At 33.8% G+C, this 19,634-nt stretch overlaps 1 protein-coding gene across 1 annotated transcript; it reads left to right on the forward strand.

The window, feature by feature from the left end:
• The first annotated feature begins 11,018 nt into the window (after nucleotides 1–11,018).
• Nucleotides 11,019–18,445, forward strand: LOC148781930 (putative caffeoyl-CoA O-methyltransferase At4g26220). Its single transcript, XM_088867329.1, has 3 exons — nucleotides 11,019–11,173; nucleotides 13,145–13,289; nucleotides 17,744–18,445. Exons 1-3 carry the CDS (start codon nucleotides 11,100–11,102, stop codon nucleotides 18,017–18,019), a joined length of 495 nt encoding a protein of 164 aa, XP_088723455.1. The 5' UTR covers nucleotides 11,019–11,099; the 3' UTR covers nucleotides 18,020–18,445.
• Nucleotides 18,446–19,634: the final 1,189 nt, after the last annotated feature.

The following is a 19,634-nucleotide window of genomic DNA, read 5'->3' on the forward strand; positions in this document are numbered from 1 at the left end:
ATTAGTAATGAAAACTGTAACTTGATAACTAGGGTGTGGGTGCTACTACCACAACCCGATCCAGACTTGACCCTTTGGTAATCATGTACTAAGCTGCATATGGGATAAACATAAACCAATACCAATGATATTTATGAATAAATTTAGGTGCAACGTTGGTATTCTCAGTGTGAACTTGATAACATTTTTGTTGATCTTGGAGGCTTAAACGCTATTTTTAATTTTCATGCCAATGGCAAAGTCAACAGAAAGGATTACCATTAATTACTATATGTTCATATGATCCATGGGTGGGAATGCATTTGTATACTCGAAGTATAAAGTATAAAAGAATGAAGGTTCTATACGGCCTAGTCTTTATGTAAACAAAATACAGTCTTACCTCAAATTCTCGTCCGGAAAGGACCTTTAATAATGGAAATCTCTTACCTCAAATTCTCGTCCGGAAAGGACCTTTAATAATGGAAATCTCTATGATAGATCTACACCAATAATAAAATTTGAAACTGAAAAAATGGCACATATCTTGTGGATCTATGAACACTAGATTTTAGGTCTAAATGGACGGTCTAAATAATAAGTTACAATATACACGATTTTTAGAGCTTACAATCCTAATTTTATTTCACAACTAATATGTTCAAGCTGAGATTTTCATGTAAAGGCTTTCCAATGTTTTTAATTGCAATTTTTGTTGAATTATGAGATTAGGCTTTGCTTATTTTGATAGGGCTGCGACCATATTAAACCATTTTCCATAATAAAAACCACGAGCTGATTTATTTCATGGTAATGGAGAAGTTATTCTTCCACGGGTATAAAAATATTGGATGAAATTGCTCCATGGCGGCACACCTTTCATTAGTAAACATGGTTTACTAAAATAGGATTTGCATGGGAAATTGGTGTAATTATTCATCCTTTGTAAAATTTTAGCTTTGAGTAGTTTTAAGACCCAAAATTTTGGTGTTTTGGCCCCCACTAGCTCAGAACCAAGCTAGAAAAAAGAGAAAAGAAAGTATTCAATGTGAGCCATCAAAAAAAAAAGAACATGTTCAAAGATTTCACATAGATCTTGTTGTTTAGGTACCTCAAAACCGATTTTTTTCTTGAAAATACTCATATGGTTTCTACAGGAGATCCCCAAATTTCAAATAAGAAATCCTCCTAGATACAATATTTTCCTGAAGGAGTAAGTGTAAATGTTGCTCCAAGAAGAGCGCTCAAGAAATTTTTCATTTGGAAATTTGAGGTAAGTGGCAAGCATTTTGATTTTCAAGATGAGGAATTCTATTACAAAATTTTAAATTACTAAATGCACAAAGCCCCACAAATCTATAGTCTTTCTAATTGTGTAGGGGGAATTTATCAAAATATTTATAAGAGATAGAACAATTTAACATTGAGTGTGTGGTTTGCAACTTTGTATAAGTTTGCAACCTTAAACAATCAAATTAAGGTGCACTTCCAAATTTTTATCATAAGATGTAATTTTTTTATGTAAAATTCTTACACACTGAGTATTTTTTCGATTAAAAGAAGGATGTGGTTTGTATCAAGTTGAAGCCTTAAAACAATCAAAGTAAGGCGCACCATCAAATACTATCAAAAGATGTTATTTCAATTCTAGAAATCTTGGTGATGTCCTCAAAATTCATTTTTATCTCTAATTATAAAATTTAAAGCTTCAAAATTAGTGTATATAGAGTATATATATTTGAATACTTGAAAATTAATGTTCTAGAAAATGTATTACATCTTGTAATGCTTTATTTCCATGACTTGAGATCCCTTTTTTATCATGTCCATGCATCTTGAGGTTAAAATGACAACTTGAAGATTTTTAGGCATCAAAATAATCTCTCCTAATGATTTTTTGAGTATTTTGAGGTGCGTCTTAATTTGATTGTTTAGGGCATGATCCTTATATAAACTTTCCCTTAAAAGAATTCTAGATTTTATTTAGAAATAATGCAGAGTCCAACTGTAACATTTCTAAAATGTATTATTATAGAGAGAGGGGCAGTAGTATTTTAGTTCCAAATTGGAAAATAGAAAAGAAAAACCGATGTGTTTATAGCAAAAACACTTAGTATATATAGACTAATGCAGGGGACACAAAAGTGTGTGCACATATATGTGAGGGTGCAAGAGTGCTCAAGGTGGGTTTGGGTGCAATTAACACACTTTTTACACTTCTTAAAAATATGCTACTTAATATATTTTTTTGCACATATTGAATTAAATCGGTAAGGGGAAAATATTGTATTGTGAAATAATATTTTGGCCGTAAATTTTTCACTTTGATGATTATTCCCTAATTATTGTCCTCATGGCAATATATATATATATATATATATATATATATATATATATATATATATATATATATATATATATATATATATATATATATATATATATATATATATATATATATATATATATATAAATATAATGCTTGGTCTCGCTCCCTTTTCAACCACCTTCAAATCCACATTTGGATGGTGATGACCCTTATGAGCTCTAATTTTGAGTGGCCTCAAGGGTCACACAAATTTTCACCGATTTGTAACTGGAAACAGATTATATAGCGTAACTCCACCACTTGATTATCTACTCTAATCTCCCAAAAGTAAATATTTTTTCTGATCTAGAATTTTATGATCTTATTTGACCCACCTTATGAACACTAGAAAGAGTGGGGTGTGTCCCTCTAGGAGAAAGATGAGAGAGAGTTGTATGAGAGAGAAGGTGTGTAGAGAATAGGGGGTACACTCCTATTTATATTCCAAAATTAGTTCTAGGATTTCTCCTAGTTTGTCTCTTTTTTTAGATTGAATATGAACCGTTGATTAGGGTGACTTGTGGGATGAGATATCTGAGCCATCCATTCTATAGATGGGTCATCAACATTATGGAATGTGCATGGACCATTATCCCCCTTTCCTTAAACCATTTTCCCATCAATATATTTAAATAAATTAAATCTATTAAAAATATTTTGCATTCTATAAAATTGCATAATCCATCTTATATTTTCCATATGAAATAACAAGTTAATATATGCTTATAATATTTAGTATAAGATATGGTCAATATATACCAATGGTTTAAAAAACGGATCGGTGACCCGGATCGGGCTTCCAAAAAATCGATCCGGATCGGGCTTCCAAAAAATCGATCCGGATCGGCGAATCGGCGATCCGGATCAAGAATCGGGTGAATCGGTCAGTATAAAGCTTAAAAAAAATTCGAAAAAATTATTAAAATTCATTATAAATATTGTTTTTTAGGAATTCAATAAAAAATGAGGGTACTCCATTAAGAATTTTCATGTTTTTGAATGAATATGCGAATATTGATATGTTCTTTCCCTGCATGAACCGCCATTCAGCATTTAATTTACAGTATTTCGTGCTCATCCCTACACTGTTGCTGTTGGGACTCGATATGTGAATAATATGGCTGGGATAGGGTGGCCTCAGAATCATCATCTCTCTCGTTTTCTCTTTGAATAATATGGATTAAAAAAAAAAAAAACAAATTTTAAAAAAAATCGATCATGGATTAAAAAAAAAATCACAAATTTTCAAAAAATTCTATCATGGATTACAAAAAAAAATTCGATCATGGATTAAACAAAAAAAATCACAAATTTTCAAAAAATTCAATCATGGATTACATAAAATTCGATCATGGATTACATAAAATTCGATCATGGATTACATAAAATTCGATCGTGGATTACAAAAAAAAACAAACAAAAAAAACAAACAAAAAAAAATAAAAAAGTCAATTGTGGATTACAAAAAAAGAAAAAAATAGTTCGATCATGGATTACAAAAAATTCAATCATGAATTACAAAAAACTCTATCATGGGTTACAAAAAAAGCAAAAAACAAAAAATTCAATCATGGATTACAAAAAAAAAAACAAACATTTCGATCATGGATTACAAAAAAAAAACAAACATTTCGATCATGTATTACAAAACATTCGATCATGGATTACAAAAAATTCTATCATGGGTTACAAAACAAAAAAAAAAAAACAAAAAAATCGATCATGGATTACAAGAAAAGAAAACAAACATTTCGATCATGGATTACAAAAAATTCTATTATGGGTTACAAAAAACCAAAAAATTCGATCATGGATTACAAAAAAACAAAAACAATTCGATCATGGATTACAAAAAAATCGATCAAGTATTACAAAAAAATCTATCATGGATTACAAACAAAAAAAAAAAAAAAAAAAAAATCCATACGGAATCGCCGATTCACTGTTCGGACTCGCCGATTCCGTACAGTGAATCGGCGATTCACTGTACAGAATCGTCCGGTTCTCTCTAGAACCGGACGATTTCCGACTTTTTGGGCGATCCGGTCCCTTTTCACGATTTCCGAGTCGAATCGGGCGAGTCCGGTTCAACTCGGCGTTTTTTAAAACGCTGATATATACCATATTTCAATTTGATCACATGCATCAAGATATACTTACCAAAATTTAGATTTCTTGATTCCAAAGCAATGAGAAGGAAGCATGCAAGGGGTGGGGCGTGCCACCCATATGTGGCACATGTGGGTCCCACCCACTTGTCACATGGTGGGCCCATGTGCACTATGGGCCCCCATGAGATTTTATATAATTTTAAAATTTTAAAAACATTATTTGAATTTTATAATTTTGTAAAATCAACAACTCTATTTTTATAAGTCCAAAAATTATAAATAAAATATCAAAAGATTCATAAAAATTCAAATAATAATTATAAAATAATTTATATCATAAAAAAAATACAATTAAATTATTTTGATGAAAAATGGATCCATATGGTTCAGGAATTCAATCAGTAATCATGGCGTACTCTACCTTCAACTGTGGATTACAGACAACACTTGTTTTATCGAACCGACCCAATGTTTTTCATGACACAGTCCAAGCAAAGTGTCATTCGCAGGTCACCAAAGTCAGATCGATGAGCCAAAGGATCGCAATCCCAGTCTGTGGATTACAGGTCTTCCCCTAGAGACGAGTCAATGTCACCACGACATAATGCGACCATAACTCTATTGTGCAGAGGGGTATCTCTCACACATGCATATGCTTCAGTCTAAAAGGTGGATATGTGGCTTTCCCGAACAATCTATCGATATGCATGCCGTGTGATGGATCATGGATGAGGTTTTAACCCCCGTCTCTATAAGTCTACTATCACACACAAGGGTCACAATCCCTTAGCTCACTCTTCCAGGCATAAACTCCGACCTCATTAAGGGATAACCCAAAAACCCTTCTCGGTTTGTTCTCTATGCCCAGGTATCTTGGGTTTTCCAACTGACTGACTTAGATCGTCAAGCACAGTTCAGTATCAGCAAAACATCGTTTGCTTAGTATGGTCCCCGAGGGACCACACTCCCACTGGATTTATGTTCCATTATAAAAAAATTTCATCACACACTCATAAGGCCTTTAAAGGCTACATAAACCTAACATCTCCTACTTGACCTTTGAAGGCCTTACATTATCTCTTTCTCACTTTCTATAATCCACATCTCTCTCACATGTCTTACAAAAACATTAGGGGCACCCCCTGTAGTCAAAGAGTCTACAATCATCAAAACTATAGATATGTAGCTGATCTCGATATCTTTCAATCACACCTCGTTTCTGAGGTGATAGAAGTATGGCTTGATATGCTTGGAATTCTTGTGAAACTGAGGCTCCTTGGAGACACAAATAGCCACCGTGTTGTCGTAAAAAATCCGCACTGCCTCACAACGTACAAGATGAAAATTAAGTTGATTAAGAAACTTCTTAATCCACATGGCCTCCTTGGTTGCTTGATAGCATGCCACATACTCGGCTTCCATGGTGGATAATGCCATTACATTTTATTTCTTTGACTTCTAGGAAATGGCACCTCTTTTTCAGTTAGCTTTTGAAGCACACTTTATTTCAAAAGCACAAAGTTATCTTATATAATTCTTTTCCTTTACATTATTTGGTTCAATTTAAGTGGGCAAGGCCAAATGATGACTGCACTTACTTGTATGGGAAAGCTTTCTATGTTCCCTTACAACATAGAAGTTTTATCCTCCCCCTTATCCAACAGTTCATTTTTTAATGGAAGGCTAAGATTGCCCCAATCACAATGTCACGTCTTTACACTATTTTATTTTTAATTATTTTTTCTATAAAAAATTTTGACACCAAATTTTGGACATCCATTCCACTATTAAACTTGCACTAACGAAAAATATAAAAAAACATATTTTCAATAAAATAAAATAACCAAAATACCTCTGAAAGTTTTAAGGGGATTTTGGTTATTAAAATAAAATGACCAAATTTTGGACTTCCATTCCTCTATTAAACTTGCACTAACAAAAAATAAAAAAAAATATTTTCAATAAAATAAAATGACCAAAATACCCCTAAAACTTTCAAGGGGTATTCTGGTCATTATTTTTTATTGAAAAATTATTGTTAGTATTTTTTATAGATGCGCCCCAATGAGAAGATGGCACGTACCAAATTTTATATTCAGAAAATTTGTATTAAAAACACTTAAAATAAAATACTTTGAGACGTCGGATCTAAGATCAAATGGTGAGTGACTCTCGATAAAAAATAGACGTCTAGATAGTAGGGAGAGGATAAAACTTCTATATTATAGAGAAAACATAGAAAGATTTCCCTACTTGCATTAGGTTCTAAACTTAGGATATATTTTTTCCATGTAAATATCTTAACCTTCATTTTGGAACCCAAAACTAGTGAGGGAAAATTTGCCTCCAATTTTCTCATTAGCCAAATTAATGAAGAGATTTTACATCCAATGAGTAATAAACTTCACATTTATGGCTCAAGATATTTTTTATAACATGGTAAATAATCTCATTATATACCTCTCCAATTTTAATTGTCACCCTTTGGTGAAAGCATATAATACTATCCCCATTTCACAACAACATTTCTCAAAAGGATTTGTAGTCAAAATTCCTATTGACTCATAAGAACTACCTTTGTGATTAGTTCAATAGTAAGAAATTGGAGCGATACAAAGAAGATTAGCATGGTCACTGCGATCAGAATCGGGCTTGGGTCAAAACGATAGAGGCTGGGTATTTATAGCGCAACGTTTTAAGTTTCATTACTATGTACTATTGTCAAAAAAAAAAAACAGAGTCGCTAATCAAGCTCAAGCTCAATTTCTCATTTATCCTGACACCAAAAAATAGCCGAAGTGTGACCAAAATTTGATAATTACCGAAAATTTCCATTTTCTTTTAATCTATGTTAAAATGAGAAGTTCCACGACAGACGTAATTTTTATAAATTATTGGAAGTTATCAATCATGAGAATTTCTCAATAACTAATACTCCAGTAGAGTAAATTTAAAGTACAAAATGGCCTCTTTTTAATGATGCCAGTTAGTGCTAGTTCGTTTTGTTGTACTTAAACCACAATTTCCATCAAAAATATAAATTTAATTTCTTTTTAATCTTCTTTAATTTGAATTGCCACATTTTTCTTAGACAACTAATTTTTTTGGATTTTAAAGTAGTAAAAAATATCAATTAAAGGGGTTGTAAACCCATGCAAACTCATTAAGGGAGTCAAATGATAACAATTTATATTAAAAGGTTTACTTTTAAATTTCTATTTCAATTAATTGATATTTTCACTATTATGGGAAGTTGAAGACGACTGCATGAGTTATCTTGGTGCGCAAGCTTAATGGAAGGTATTAGGGGTTGTTATTCATCTTGGTGCGCAAGCTTAATAGAAGGTATTAGGGGTTGTTACTCATTGGAATTGAAACAAAATCACGAGAAGACAAGCTTCTATCTTTTTTTTCAAGTAGATTGGGAGTGGGCATTTTTTTAAAACATTAGTGGGGTGGTGTTAATGATTGGAATGGAAACAACAACATGGTGACTAAAGTGTGGGAGTTTTACTATCACGATTTTAGCCCCATTCTCCAATTTTTAATTCTTTTTACTCAAATAAGTGTCACATCATCCTACACTCTAACTTTTTACTAGTCCTATAGGAGCAAGCTTAATATACTTCCCCTACTATATAAAAGTTATATAAATCTCACTATCCAACCGTCCATTCCGAATAGATGGTTGAGATAGCTCCAAACAATGTCACACCCCTACACTATTTTATTTTTAAGTTTTAGTCTACAAAATATTGTAACACCAAATTTTGGGCACCCACTCCTCTCTTAAACTCGCACAGGTAAAAAAACATAAAAACAATGTTCCCCGTAAAATAAAATGACTAAAATGCCCCTGAAAATGTCAGGGGCGTTTTAGTCATTGAATTTTATCAGAAATATTTTTTAATATGTTTTTAGGTGTGCCCCATTCAGATGATGACACGTACCAAATTTTATTTTTATATAATTTATAGAAAAATAATAAAAATAAAATACTCTGAGATGTCATATTTAGATCAAACGTTTAGTGGTTCGCTTTTAAATTGGACAGCGAGAAGGGCTATATTCTATTCAAAACCCATAATGTCCTCTTCTATAGGATATTTATATTAATATTTAAACCATAAACGGCGTATTATAGATGAGAAAGATGATTTATGCAAGTTCTTTCTATTTTATATTTTTTATAATTATTGGATTGTCGATTCGGACAATCTAGATCGACACTAGGAGGTCTGATCCAAACACTGCTCTCAAATATGAATGGCCAGACTCTAACTCCTTACACTTAGCAAAAGATCAGGCCTATAAAAGCTTATTAGAACCTACATAAGCCTCCAAATTGGCTTACACAGCCAAAGTTTTACAGGATTTATTATTGGGCTTGATTGTATCTGTTTGGGAGGGTAACACGACATCACAGATTTGAAGTCGATCACTGAGCTGTCCAAAAATAAAAATAACCTCTCAATTTCTATATGTAATACTAAAATTCGATTGAATAAAGGGAAACATTTATATCGAGGTTACATGCACATTAATAGTACAAAAATTTAAGGAAATAGTAAAGAGTGTGTATACCATGCTCATAAGAGCCATAATGTCAATTTACTCTCGTAGGCTTGAGAGGACTTTTTTACAATAAAAAATTTTGGGAACCACCTAATAATTGTTAGATAATTATTTTCAAAAGAGAAATTTGAATTATACGATTTCTAACACTTGGGTCTCACCCTCGGTAAATTGGATGGCCTTTATTCAATTTCGGGACATTATTTTCTTAAGTGCATAGAGAGTACGATTTTTTTTTTCCTTTTTCCTTTGAGGTTATTCAATAGGTTGAAGAAGTCACATTAAACTAAATGAACAGTATGCTTCCACAATATTTTGGAAATAATAAATAACCAAATTTCCTACATCGCAACATTGTGCAAAAGATTTAGGAAACTCTAAATTTTCATTACTCTATCTAGCATCTTAGATTGCTAATTAGAAGGACCCTCAATGTGCTTCAACCATCGTTAACATCATTATATACAATCTTTAAGTGGGTTATATTAGACTTGTACATGTGAGTATTTACTTAATGTACTCAACGTTTTTGAGCATTTAATATCCTTACCCCATAATATATTACTTTTTTATCTAAAGATATTTTAGATAATTATTTAAAGGCAAAGTAGAAATTCATGATAAATAGGAGAGCATTTATTAATTACTGGGGAGAAATACATCATCAACAGGGGGTGTGACATCACCCACATTTAGCATTAAATGCTATTAAATTTTTTTATAAATATCTATTTTATCCCTCTTAATAACGAAAAACCCCTTGCTCAAAAAAAAATTTATACTACAAAGAAATGATAATTAGTGTTAAAAAATATTGAGTACATTTCATAAATAATCGCATGTGTGTACCCTAACATAATCACATTCAAAATACCACAAAACATTGTCATATGTAGAGCATGCTCTTATTGAGACACCCCAATGGCTGATTGAACTTCAAGGTGATCTGAACCATGACTCTTGAACTCAAACCTTATTCAATCACTTTATCTAGGTACATATGACCTAAAATGGAAGTCTAGAGAAAGCAACATTAACTTTGAAGTGCCTATTAGAGGCAAAGTCCTAGGTAAAACCCATGGAAAATCACATTTGACCTATAGAAACACCATTCGAGATCTTTAGTGACTTAAGCCCAAATTAGAGCCCATCTGGCATGGGATTTGGGCGTTAACTCAGTATGCATTGGCATCAACTTTTATTGCATCGATGTCAACTCAAAGTATGCTAAAGCGCTATTCTTGACTCAAATCCAAGCCATGTTTTTTCTGGAAGCCTCTAGACGTAGTTTTCATATGTTTGTAATCAATAGTTGTTGAGTTTCTGTTTAAATTACCCCTGTAAATATGAAGGGAAAACTTCCAGGTTTGTCTGTGAGGCACAATATTAAAGATAGAAGTTAGCCAAAGCAGTCTCATTTTAGAAAATGTAAAACATGATATAATTGTATGCGGCGTGGTTTAGATTACTAGTAGGAGTCAGGATGGGGAAGATAGGCCAATTCTTAAGAAAATTCTATTGGAGATATCTTGATTTCAGTTGGAATAGGCTTAAAATGGCTTATGTAGAATTCCTGTGAACTTCGGACTCAAAACGGAGCTCACAGTGATGTCAACTCAAAGTGCATTGACGGATAGATGACGCACCCGTTAGCTCCGAGTGCCACGCCTGTGATCCTGGTTTGGTAACTTTTAACTTTTTTATTGTTTGATTTTTCCTTATATTTCAATCTCAAATAGATAATTTTCTTTATTGATTTAAAAAAAAAAATTGTGATTTAAGTGAGATCTAGTTAGTTCTACTGGCAATTTACAGGCAAGACACTATGGATCTTGAACTGTATGCCATAAATCAGCCTTGACCCTAAATCCATCGACTTTGAAATGTTACTTCGAGTTTTCACCTGAATAGAGATGGTAGATTCTGAATTTGCCTTCTTGGAATTGAAGATTAATATCTATCATAAATAGCCTTTTGAAATTTTGCCATACCTCAAAGTTTCTAACAATTTCTCACTAGAGATATTAGAGGTATAACTATTGATTATTTTGCTTTTACAGTTTGTCATGCAAACAACTGTGTATCCTCGAGAGGCAGAGGTTGTCAAAGACCTAAGAAGTGCGACTGAGGCCCATCTAAGGTGATCTCTCTCTCTCTCTCTCTCTCTCTCTCTCTCTCTCTCTCTCTCTCTCTCTCTCTCTCTCTCATCTATGTGGCCACAAACCTCCTTACATGTATAAAGATTTTGACCACATTTATTGCATTTATCATTCTCTTTGAACGAAATTATAGCATGGAAAATATAGTGTTGGGTTTCTGGTCATTTAAGGTCTTATGAGAGCATATATTCAATACTTGATATAGTGGAACACTAAACTCCAATGAGAGTGTGGTCCTGAGGGACAAAGAGAGTGTGGTCCAAAGGGACCAAGAAATTGTGGTCCAAAGGGACCAAGAAATTATGGTCCAAAGGGACCAAGATAGACAAATATTGTTTTGCCGATACTCAGAAAGAGCCTAACATGTTAGGCCAATCGAGTATAAAAACCCTTAATTACCTAGGCTTAGGGCACAACCGATGATGGTTATCAGGGTCATTATTTGATGATGTCGAAGTTGCACAAGTTAGAGAACCAAGGGACTGTGTGACTATTGTATGTGATGGTAGGCCTGTAGAGACAAAGTGTCATCATTGTACCATCATATGACATGTACATATGATAGCTGTATTGGGAAATAGAGTCAATATTGAGGGTGATGCCCCATTCACATATGGCATTAAGGCCTTAAGCTTATGTATTATTCTATTGAGAGGGGGGCATACCCCATTCACATATGGCATTGAGGCCTTAAGTTTATGTATTATTCCATTGCTCTGAGACTTAGAGATTGACTAAGGGTTATAGCTTATGGTTTCCCATGCATCAAAGATCTAAAATAGACCATTGATCTCATATACCATTAAAGAAGAACCAGAGTAGGGTTTGCAGAGTCCAGTTGAGGTAATCCTCTAACAATCTTCTTTATGGTTTGCAGCATTAGTTTTTATTCCTCTGAGTACTACGTGTTTCATGATCTTAAGATCAAGTTTATGCAATTTTGTATATGTAATAAATAATTGTTAAAGTGTAAGAAAATGAGAGTCCTTACGATTTTTTGTGTTTTATTGTTTACTATGTATTTGGACATCTATAAGTAATTTAGGTAGTGAAAATAAAGAAAAATAAATAAAAAATTTATGGGTATACACTTGCTCTGGTTACATTCCAACTCTTATATGCTATATGAGAGATGCACCTATTCAAATGCAATCCCTTTATAAAAGAAAATATTTCTTAGTGTTGGATTTAGGATTTGAAATACTTCCTTGGTCGACTTTGGTCGAAGCCATATTTGGCTTATAGCTGGCTAGACTTTGGATTTGTAGTGGATTGCAGGTACAACCCATGTACATGCATCCTTGTACAAGGGATAAGAGGGTGCCCCAAGGCTTTGAACCTTCCTCTTCTCAGTCCGGCCCCATGCCCTCCAGCTTTGATACAATAGCTCAAGTAAGAAGGGCCGGTACAACACAAGGACAAATGCATTTCAACTTTAGATCTAATATTCTATAGCTAAAAAACAAAGTGACGAATAAATGATTTGCGAATAAGAAAAATGAAATATCTACAATAAAATTAAAAACACTCTTAATTTTGAAGTTACAAATCCATATCTTTTCAAGATTCATGATTATGGTGATAGGGAAATCTGCTTATTTTAGGATTCATGATCTTGGTGGTTGGGAGGTTGGGATTACTAATCGGTTAAATTTTAGATCCAAAGTTTATAGGAGACCGCATTTCAACAAGTCTCGTGGTTGATGCACCAAAACCCTATCCTACACTATATCCCTGTGGACTAAAGTGAATTTAAACATTATTTATTCATCCAATAGCAAGAGGTATGGTGGGAATCGGAATCCATTATTGATCCACTCTCTCTCATTCATTGTATGTCCTTTGATCAACAAGTCATAGCCTCGTAGACTATCATCTTTCTGTAATTCACATAACTATAGTATAGTCCATACACTTTCTTTTATTAAATTATATATTTGTTTAGTGAGCAGGGATGGCATGGCTACTTCACCAGATGGAGGGCAACTTATAAGCTTGCTTTTAAAGCTAATAAATACCAAGAAGACCATTGAGATTGGAGTTTTCACAGGATACTCTCTGCTTGCCACAACTATCTCTTTGCCTGATGATGGAAAAGTATGCACTTCTCAAAAATTTCATCAAATTTTGAAATATTTATTCACTTTAATGCAAGAATTTATGTCCCACTTCACTTTAATGCAAGAATTTATGTCTCATGCAACAAAAAAAAGAATATAATTGATGTAAATATATTTAGATATTAATAATAAGGTATTTCAACATGGGTGAGGTTTGTAAAAGGTCGCCTTCGCATAATTTAGAAGAAAAGTGGACTTCTAAAAATTTTTCAGAGATGTCTTCCTATGTCAAAAATCTTAAGATGACTTGAAATTCTATTTTCACCCCTAGTCATAAACTTTAAAGTTTTAAAAATAGTATAGATTGAGCAAATAAAAAATAGTTGAAAATGTTGAAAATAGACGGTCTAGTAAACTTGATATAAGGCTCATTATGTTTTGGGCTTGGAATTCGTTTTTTTTTTTTTTTTTCATGTCCATACATCATCAAGTTGATCAATTGGAAAATTCTCCAACACTGCGATTCTATCTTTGTGTAGGGTTTTCGAGGTGCACCTTCCTTCAATAATATAAGGTTGCAACCTTATATAAGCTTTTTCCCTTCAATATTTATGATAATGTTATTGTTCTATACGTGTTATCATATTAATATCAGTATTAGTATGGGCATTCATGTTTCATTGGGATTTTAGTGCAGCCGCAAGTGCATGTGACTGCAGCCTCTTGTGCCATGTGCCATCTGTTAATAATAGATGACAGAGGAAGGGCTGACACAAGGATGCAGTCAATTTTATTAAGACAAACACACAAGGCCGCGGCCGCAAGTGTCTACGGCCACGTGATGATATTCTTTTTATGTTTATATTTGTATAGTAATACTAATACTGTTTAAAGTTAATCACAAATAGTTGGGATAAAGCTCAAATAGAAATAATCACTATTAATATTGTTAATATTGATAAAACTCCAACCCCTATTGTTGGAAAATGGAAGTTACGGTAACTGCATCGAAAATAATTCTAGAAGTGCATGTGGAGTGTTGAGACAGCCTGGTGTATCAGAGCAATATTTGCATATCAGCCAGCTTTCCTAAATCACGTTGATTTCCCTTAATCAGGCTGATCTCTATTTTTTATTGTGGACTCTTCAAATATAGATATATATCTGTACAAGGGAGCCATAGAAGGGTCATAATAATACAGATTAAGTCTCCTTTCGTGGATGTAGGCCTAATTGGTCGAACCACGTAAATTCTTACGTACTCATTTTCCCTCTCTCATACTCTCCACATAGTATCAAAGCCAAGTTGATTAGTTTCGTCTTGATTAGTTCTATCTGCTGCATGAGCCTTTTTTTTTTTTTCTTAAGATCAATTCACTGTTTTCTTCGGCAAATAAGGGTTCATTGGTTGGCACGGTTTTTTCCCTTTCTCTCTTAGTCATGTTCTTGCCGTTAGATTCTGCACCACCAGCCAACAAGGTATCTTTGAGAGAGAAAGACAGAAAGAGAGGCAAGCATCCCCATCACCAGCACATTGTCTACAGTTTTTTATTTATGTTCGCACTTCCAATGCACCATCAAGCCCTTAGATTCTATCAGCCTCGAGTTGCAAGGTGCTAATATTGGCAGACTGAGAAGTCATCATCCCTGTAGATCCATAAGAGACTTCGCAAAAACCAGATCAGTCTCCAGAGTAACTACTTACACTAGAGAACAAAGAATCTCACGGTTGCAGCCATTGCAGTACACCTCCTCTCTCAACCTTGCCGCACCAGAAAAAAGGGCTCGGTCAAGCCCTCACGAGCTTCTCCATCACCAGACAAGCCCTCCTGTCGAAATTTTTTTGGCCTCTAAAACCCTGTAGAGAGAAGCAGCCCTTTTTTTTTGTGTGTCTGTTTTGTGCACAATCAAAATGTTGATAAATTAAGCGCTAAAGAAAAAAACTGTATTTTCATCAGATACTGTCCCACTCAAAAGGCATATAAATGCTATGATCCAATCAACCAACAGATTATCATTTTCCATGATGTTGTTTGTCGAGAAAATGAACTATATTTTGTTCCCACTAAGGAAAATTTGATTCAGGGGGAGACACATATGGTTATACCCAACATCACAGTTGATAATTTTGATACTAATAAAATCGATGAAAATGAGAATGGAGGAGAAGCAGTTGAAGTTTCTCATGAAGAAGAACCTCAAGCTGAACCTCATCAAATCGACTCTTGTGTGGCCCCCCCTTCCATTAGTCTACCTCAACGTACCACTCGTCTCCCAAATAAGTTTCATGATTTTTATACCTATAATGCTTCCACCTATCCTATTGAACAATTTGTTGATTACTCTCATATCTCTCAAAATTATCTTTCTTATATTATCTTGTTCTTCCAATATGGAACCGGCTAACTTTCAAGAGGCTATTTCCAAGTCAGTTTGAAAAAAGACTATGGAAGAAGAACTTCAAGCCTTTGACAAAAATCATACTTGGGAACTTGTCAAATTACCTAAAGGAAAGAAAGTGGTTGGAAATAAATGGATTTATAAAATCAAGTACAATAGCGGCGATACAATTGAGAGGCACAAAGCTAAGTTGGTTGCAAAAGGGTTTAAACAAACTTATGGTAAAGACTATAAAGAAATTTTCGCATCTGTGGCCAAAATGAACTCTATTAGAGTTCTTCTTTCAATTGCCACAAATCAAAATTAGCCTTTATTCCAAATCGATGTTAAAAATTCTTTCCTTCAAGGTGATTTAGAAGAAGAGGTATATATGGAAATACCTCATGGACACCCTAGAAAAAATCAGATCTTGTGTACAAACTAAAGAAATCAATATATGGCTTAAAACAATCTCCTAGGGTCTGGTATGCCAAGTTAAGCAGTGCCTTATTAAATAATGGTTTTACTAAAAGTGTTATTGATCCTTCTATGTTTATTAAAAGAATTACATCAGAATTGTTGTTGTATTGGTATATGTTGATGACATTAGAGCCCCTGAGAGCCACATACAAGGGATTGATCAACTAAAAAAATATCTCGGCAATGTTTTTTATGTTAAAGATTTAGGAAAATTAAGGTATTTCCTTGGTATAGAAGTTGCTTATTATAAGAAAGGATTGTTTCTTTCACAAAGGAAATATACATTAGATCTCTTAAGAGAAACTGATAAAATTGGAGCTAAACCTATTGATACTCTAGTTGAGGTCAACAACAAGATTTTCATCGAGGATGGTGAACATCTTCAAGATGTTGGACAATACCAACGAATTGTTGGAAAATTAATTTACTTAACTACTACCAGACCAGATATCACCTATGCAGTGAGCATGGTTAGTCAGTTCATGCATACCCCTAGATCTTCTCACATGCAGGCTGTTGATAGAATTCTAAGATATTTAAAATCTTCCCCTAGTCATGGAATCTGGAAGGAAAACAATGGACAGGAAAACATAATTGGTTATTGTGATGCAGATTGGGCTGGTAACCCTTCATATAGAAAATCTACCATAGGTTTCTACACTTTTGTTGGTGGAAATATTGTCACATGGAAAAGTAAAAAGCCAAATATTGTCACTACATCCCGTGTTGAGGCAGAATATCGTGCTATGGCGTCCACAACTTCTGACCTAATTTGGTTAAAATCCTTTCTCAATGACTTAGGTTTCAAGTCAGCCAACCCAATACCATTATTTTGCGATAACCAAGCTGCAATCCATATTGCAACTAATCCTCTTTTCATGAAATAACTAAACATATTGAAGTTGATTGTCATTTTATCAAGGAGAAGGTTCAAGCCAAGACGATTTGTACTCCCAATGTTAACAGTGAAAATCAACTGCAGATATCTTCACTAAGGCGTTGGCAAAGAAAAATTCATTTGTGCTCTTGACAAGTTGGGCTCGTTCAATCTCTTTGCACCAACTTGAGGGGGAGTGTTGAGACAGCCTAGTGTATCAAAGCAATATCTGCATATCAACCAGCTTTCCTAAATCTTGTTGATTTCCCTTAATCAAGTTGATCTATGTTTCTTATTGTGGACTCTTCAATATAGAATGTTATCATGTACAACTCTATATATCTGTACAAGGGAGCCATAGAAGGGTAATAATAATACAGATTAATTCTCCTTTCGTAGATGTAGGCCCAATTGGCCGAACCATGTAAATTCTTGCGTACCCATTTTCTCTCTCTCATACTCTCAACATGGAGCTATGGACAATCTCCACCATTTATGAATCCCATTGACACTGGATACTAGTGTCGAACATGTATTGTGTCTCATAGGAGAGTTGTGGCTTCTAAGGATATCAATGTTGTACATGTGTCGTGTCTTGTAGGAGAGTTGTGTCTTCTAAGGATGTTGTACATGTGTCATGTCTCATAGGAGGACTGTCTCATACGAACATTCCTCTATTTTCTTTTCTCATGTACTGAGAAAACATTGTCACTTATACTAACCAAATCCATTGTTGTATGATGACCTAAGTTCAGGTGGTGGCAATAGATATCAATAAAGACGTACACGAGGAGCATGGCATGCCAATCATCAAAAAAGCCGGCGTGGCACACAAGATCAGCTTCATCCATTCCCCTGCAATGCCAATCCTTGATGAACTGCTGCAAAATGTAAGATCTCTATCTCTCTCTCAATTGTCTACCTCTAATGGAACTTACCATACAAATAGTCCAAGGAGGAAGGGTCCTTCGACTTTGCATATGTGGATGCTGATAAGGCCAATTATGAGAATCACCATGATAGACTCTTAAAGTTGGTTAAGGTTGGAGGGCTCATTATGTATGATAATACACTATGGGGTGGCACTATTGCTCAGGATGAGTCTTCAGTTTCAGACAACAAGAAGCCTTCCAGACGCATTCAAGTTAACTTCAATCTAGCTCTAGCCATGGATCCTCGTATTAAGATATCACAAATTCCTGTCGGGGATGGTGTCACCCTTTTGTCAAAGGCTGTATTGATCTTTCTTCTTTCTTTTCTTGTCTTTTTTATTTTTTTTTTCTCCTTTTGTTTTGGGTTTTGAATGTAAACTGAAATAATCATGGAGGCTCAGTTGATCTTTGCAATGCTGGGGAAGGGTTTTAAGGATAATAAAGAGGATAATGCTGGGGAAGGGTTTTAAGGATAATAATTTTGCTCAACACAAAAACGAAATATATATTTTATAGTTTCTATTGTACCTGGATATTGATTATACAATATCTCAAGTAAGCTTTTAATTATTTGTTTCCTTGTTTCCCTAAAGGGTAAGTAAAAAATCAAGATTATGAAATACTACACACCTTTAGAACCCACCTTCAAATAGTGTTAAAAAATGTGGTTTCAATATTAAAAACCTTTGACTAGCCTTAAAATATATTTTCATCTTTAATTATAAAATTTAAAGCTTCAAAAATAGTGTAGATCGAGTAGATGTATAAAAACTTTAATAACTTAAAAATTGACTGTCAAAAAATACATTACAAGATACCTTATTTTCAAAACTTGAAATCCATTTTTTCTCAAGTCCATTCATCTTGATGCCGAGATGATTAATTTGGGGATATTTGGGCATCAAAACAACCTCTTTTAGTGAATTTTTTGAGGTAGGCTCTAATTTGATTGTTTAGAGGCTAGGCTCTATATAAATTTTTCCCCTTATTTTTTATACATGGAGATCACAATCATTTTCACTCATTAAATGTCAAATTGGATAGCTCAGGTTGAGTCACGAACTCCAAGAATTTTTCTTTTGCAACTTTATGTCTATTCAACAACACTCTTACAATCACTTTTTTTGAAATTTAGGGAACAAAAATGATTATGACCTTTATATAATAATCCCCAATACAATATAACATGTAGTCCTGTAAGGCATGGTGTAAAATTTCCAATGACATTGACCATGTCGCTGATAGATAGATAGCTCATGTTTGTAATCTCCATGGACATAAGATAAATAGTCTCTTTGTAGACGACCTATTTTTAGGATTAATCTTGGATGTCAGGAGATAACTCCCTTTGAGCATTTTAAGGTATTAGTATTATCTTGAGAAAGTTTTTTAAAATCCAGATCGGCCGGGTGAATAGTTATTTGGAAATCTAGTTTGGATCGTAAAATCTGAATCAGACCTTTTGAGAATCATTCAAAAAATATAAGAAATTGGAAAATAAAAAGGAAATGATAAAAAATATATTGTCTGGTTGGAATCCCAATTTCATGACAAATTTGCCCGGTTCCGTAATAGAACTAGGCGAGTCTATAGGAATTGGATGGTCTCCCAATTCTTACAACGAATCGAGTCGTTTTTGAGTTATTGTTATTATCTTATTAGTTGGTTTCTTAGATTGTGAATAAATATCTTTTTAGTCCGTTTCATAAATAAT

Source organism: Amborella trichopoda, chromosome 5 (genome assembly GCF_054954075.1).
Source record: "Amborella trichopoda isolate Santa Cruz 75 chromosome 5, AtrichopodaSantaCruz75HAP2 v2.0, whole genome shotgun sequence".
NCBI classification, from domain to species: Eukaryota; Viridiplantae; Streptophyta; class Magnoliopsida; order Amborellales; family Amborellaceae; genus Amborella; species Amborella trichopoda.

What these genes read in the sequence shown, in the direction of transcription:
- LOC148781930 (XM_088867329.1), top strand. Translation starts at nt 11,100, where the DNA reads ATGCAAACAACTGTGTATCCTCGAGAGGCAGAGGTTGTCAAAGACCTA. An exon ending in GCGACTGAGGCCCATCTAAG is followed by an intron (nt 11,174 to 13,144) that starts GTGATCTCTCTC and finishes TTTAGTGAGCAG; the next exon opens with GGATGGCATGGCTACTTCAC. An exon ending in CTTTGCCTGATGATGGAAAA is followed by an intron (nt 13,290 to 17,743) that starts GTATGCACTTCT and finishes ACCTAAGTTCAG; the next exon opens with GTGGTGGCAATAGATATCAA.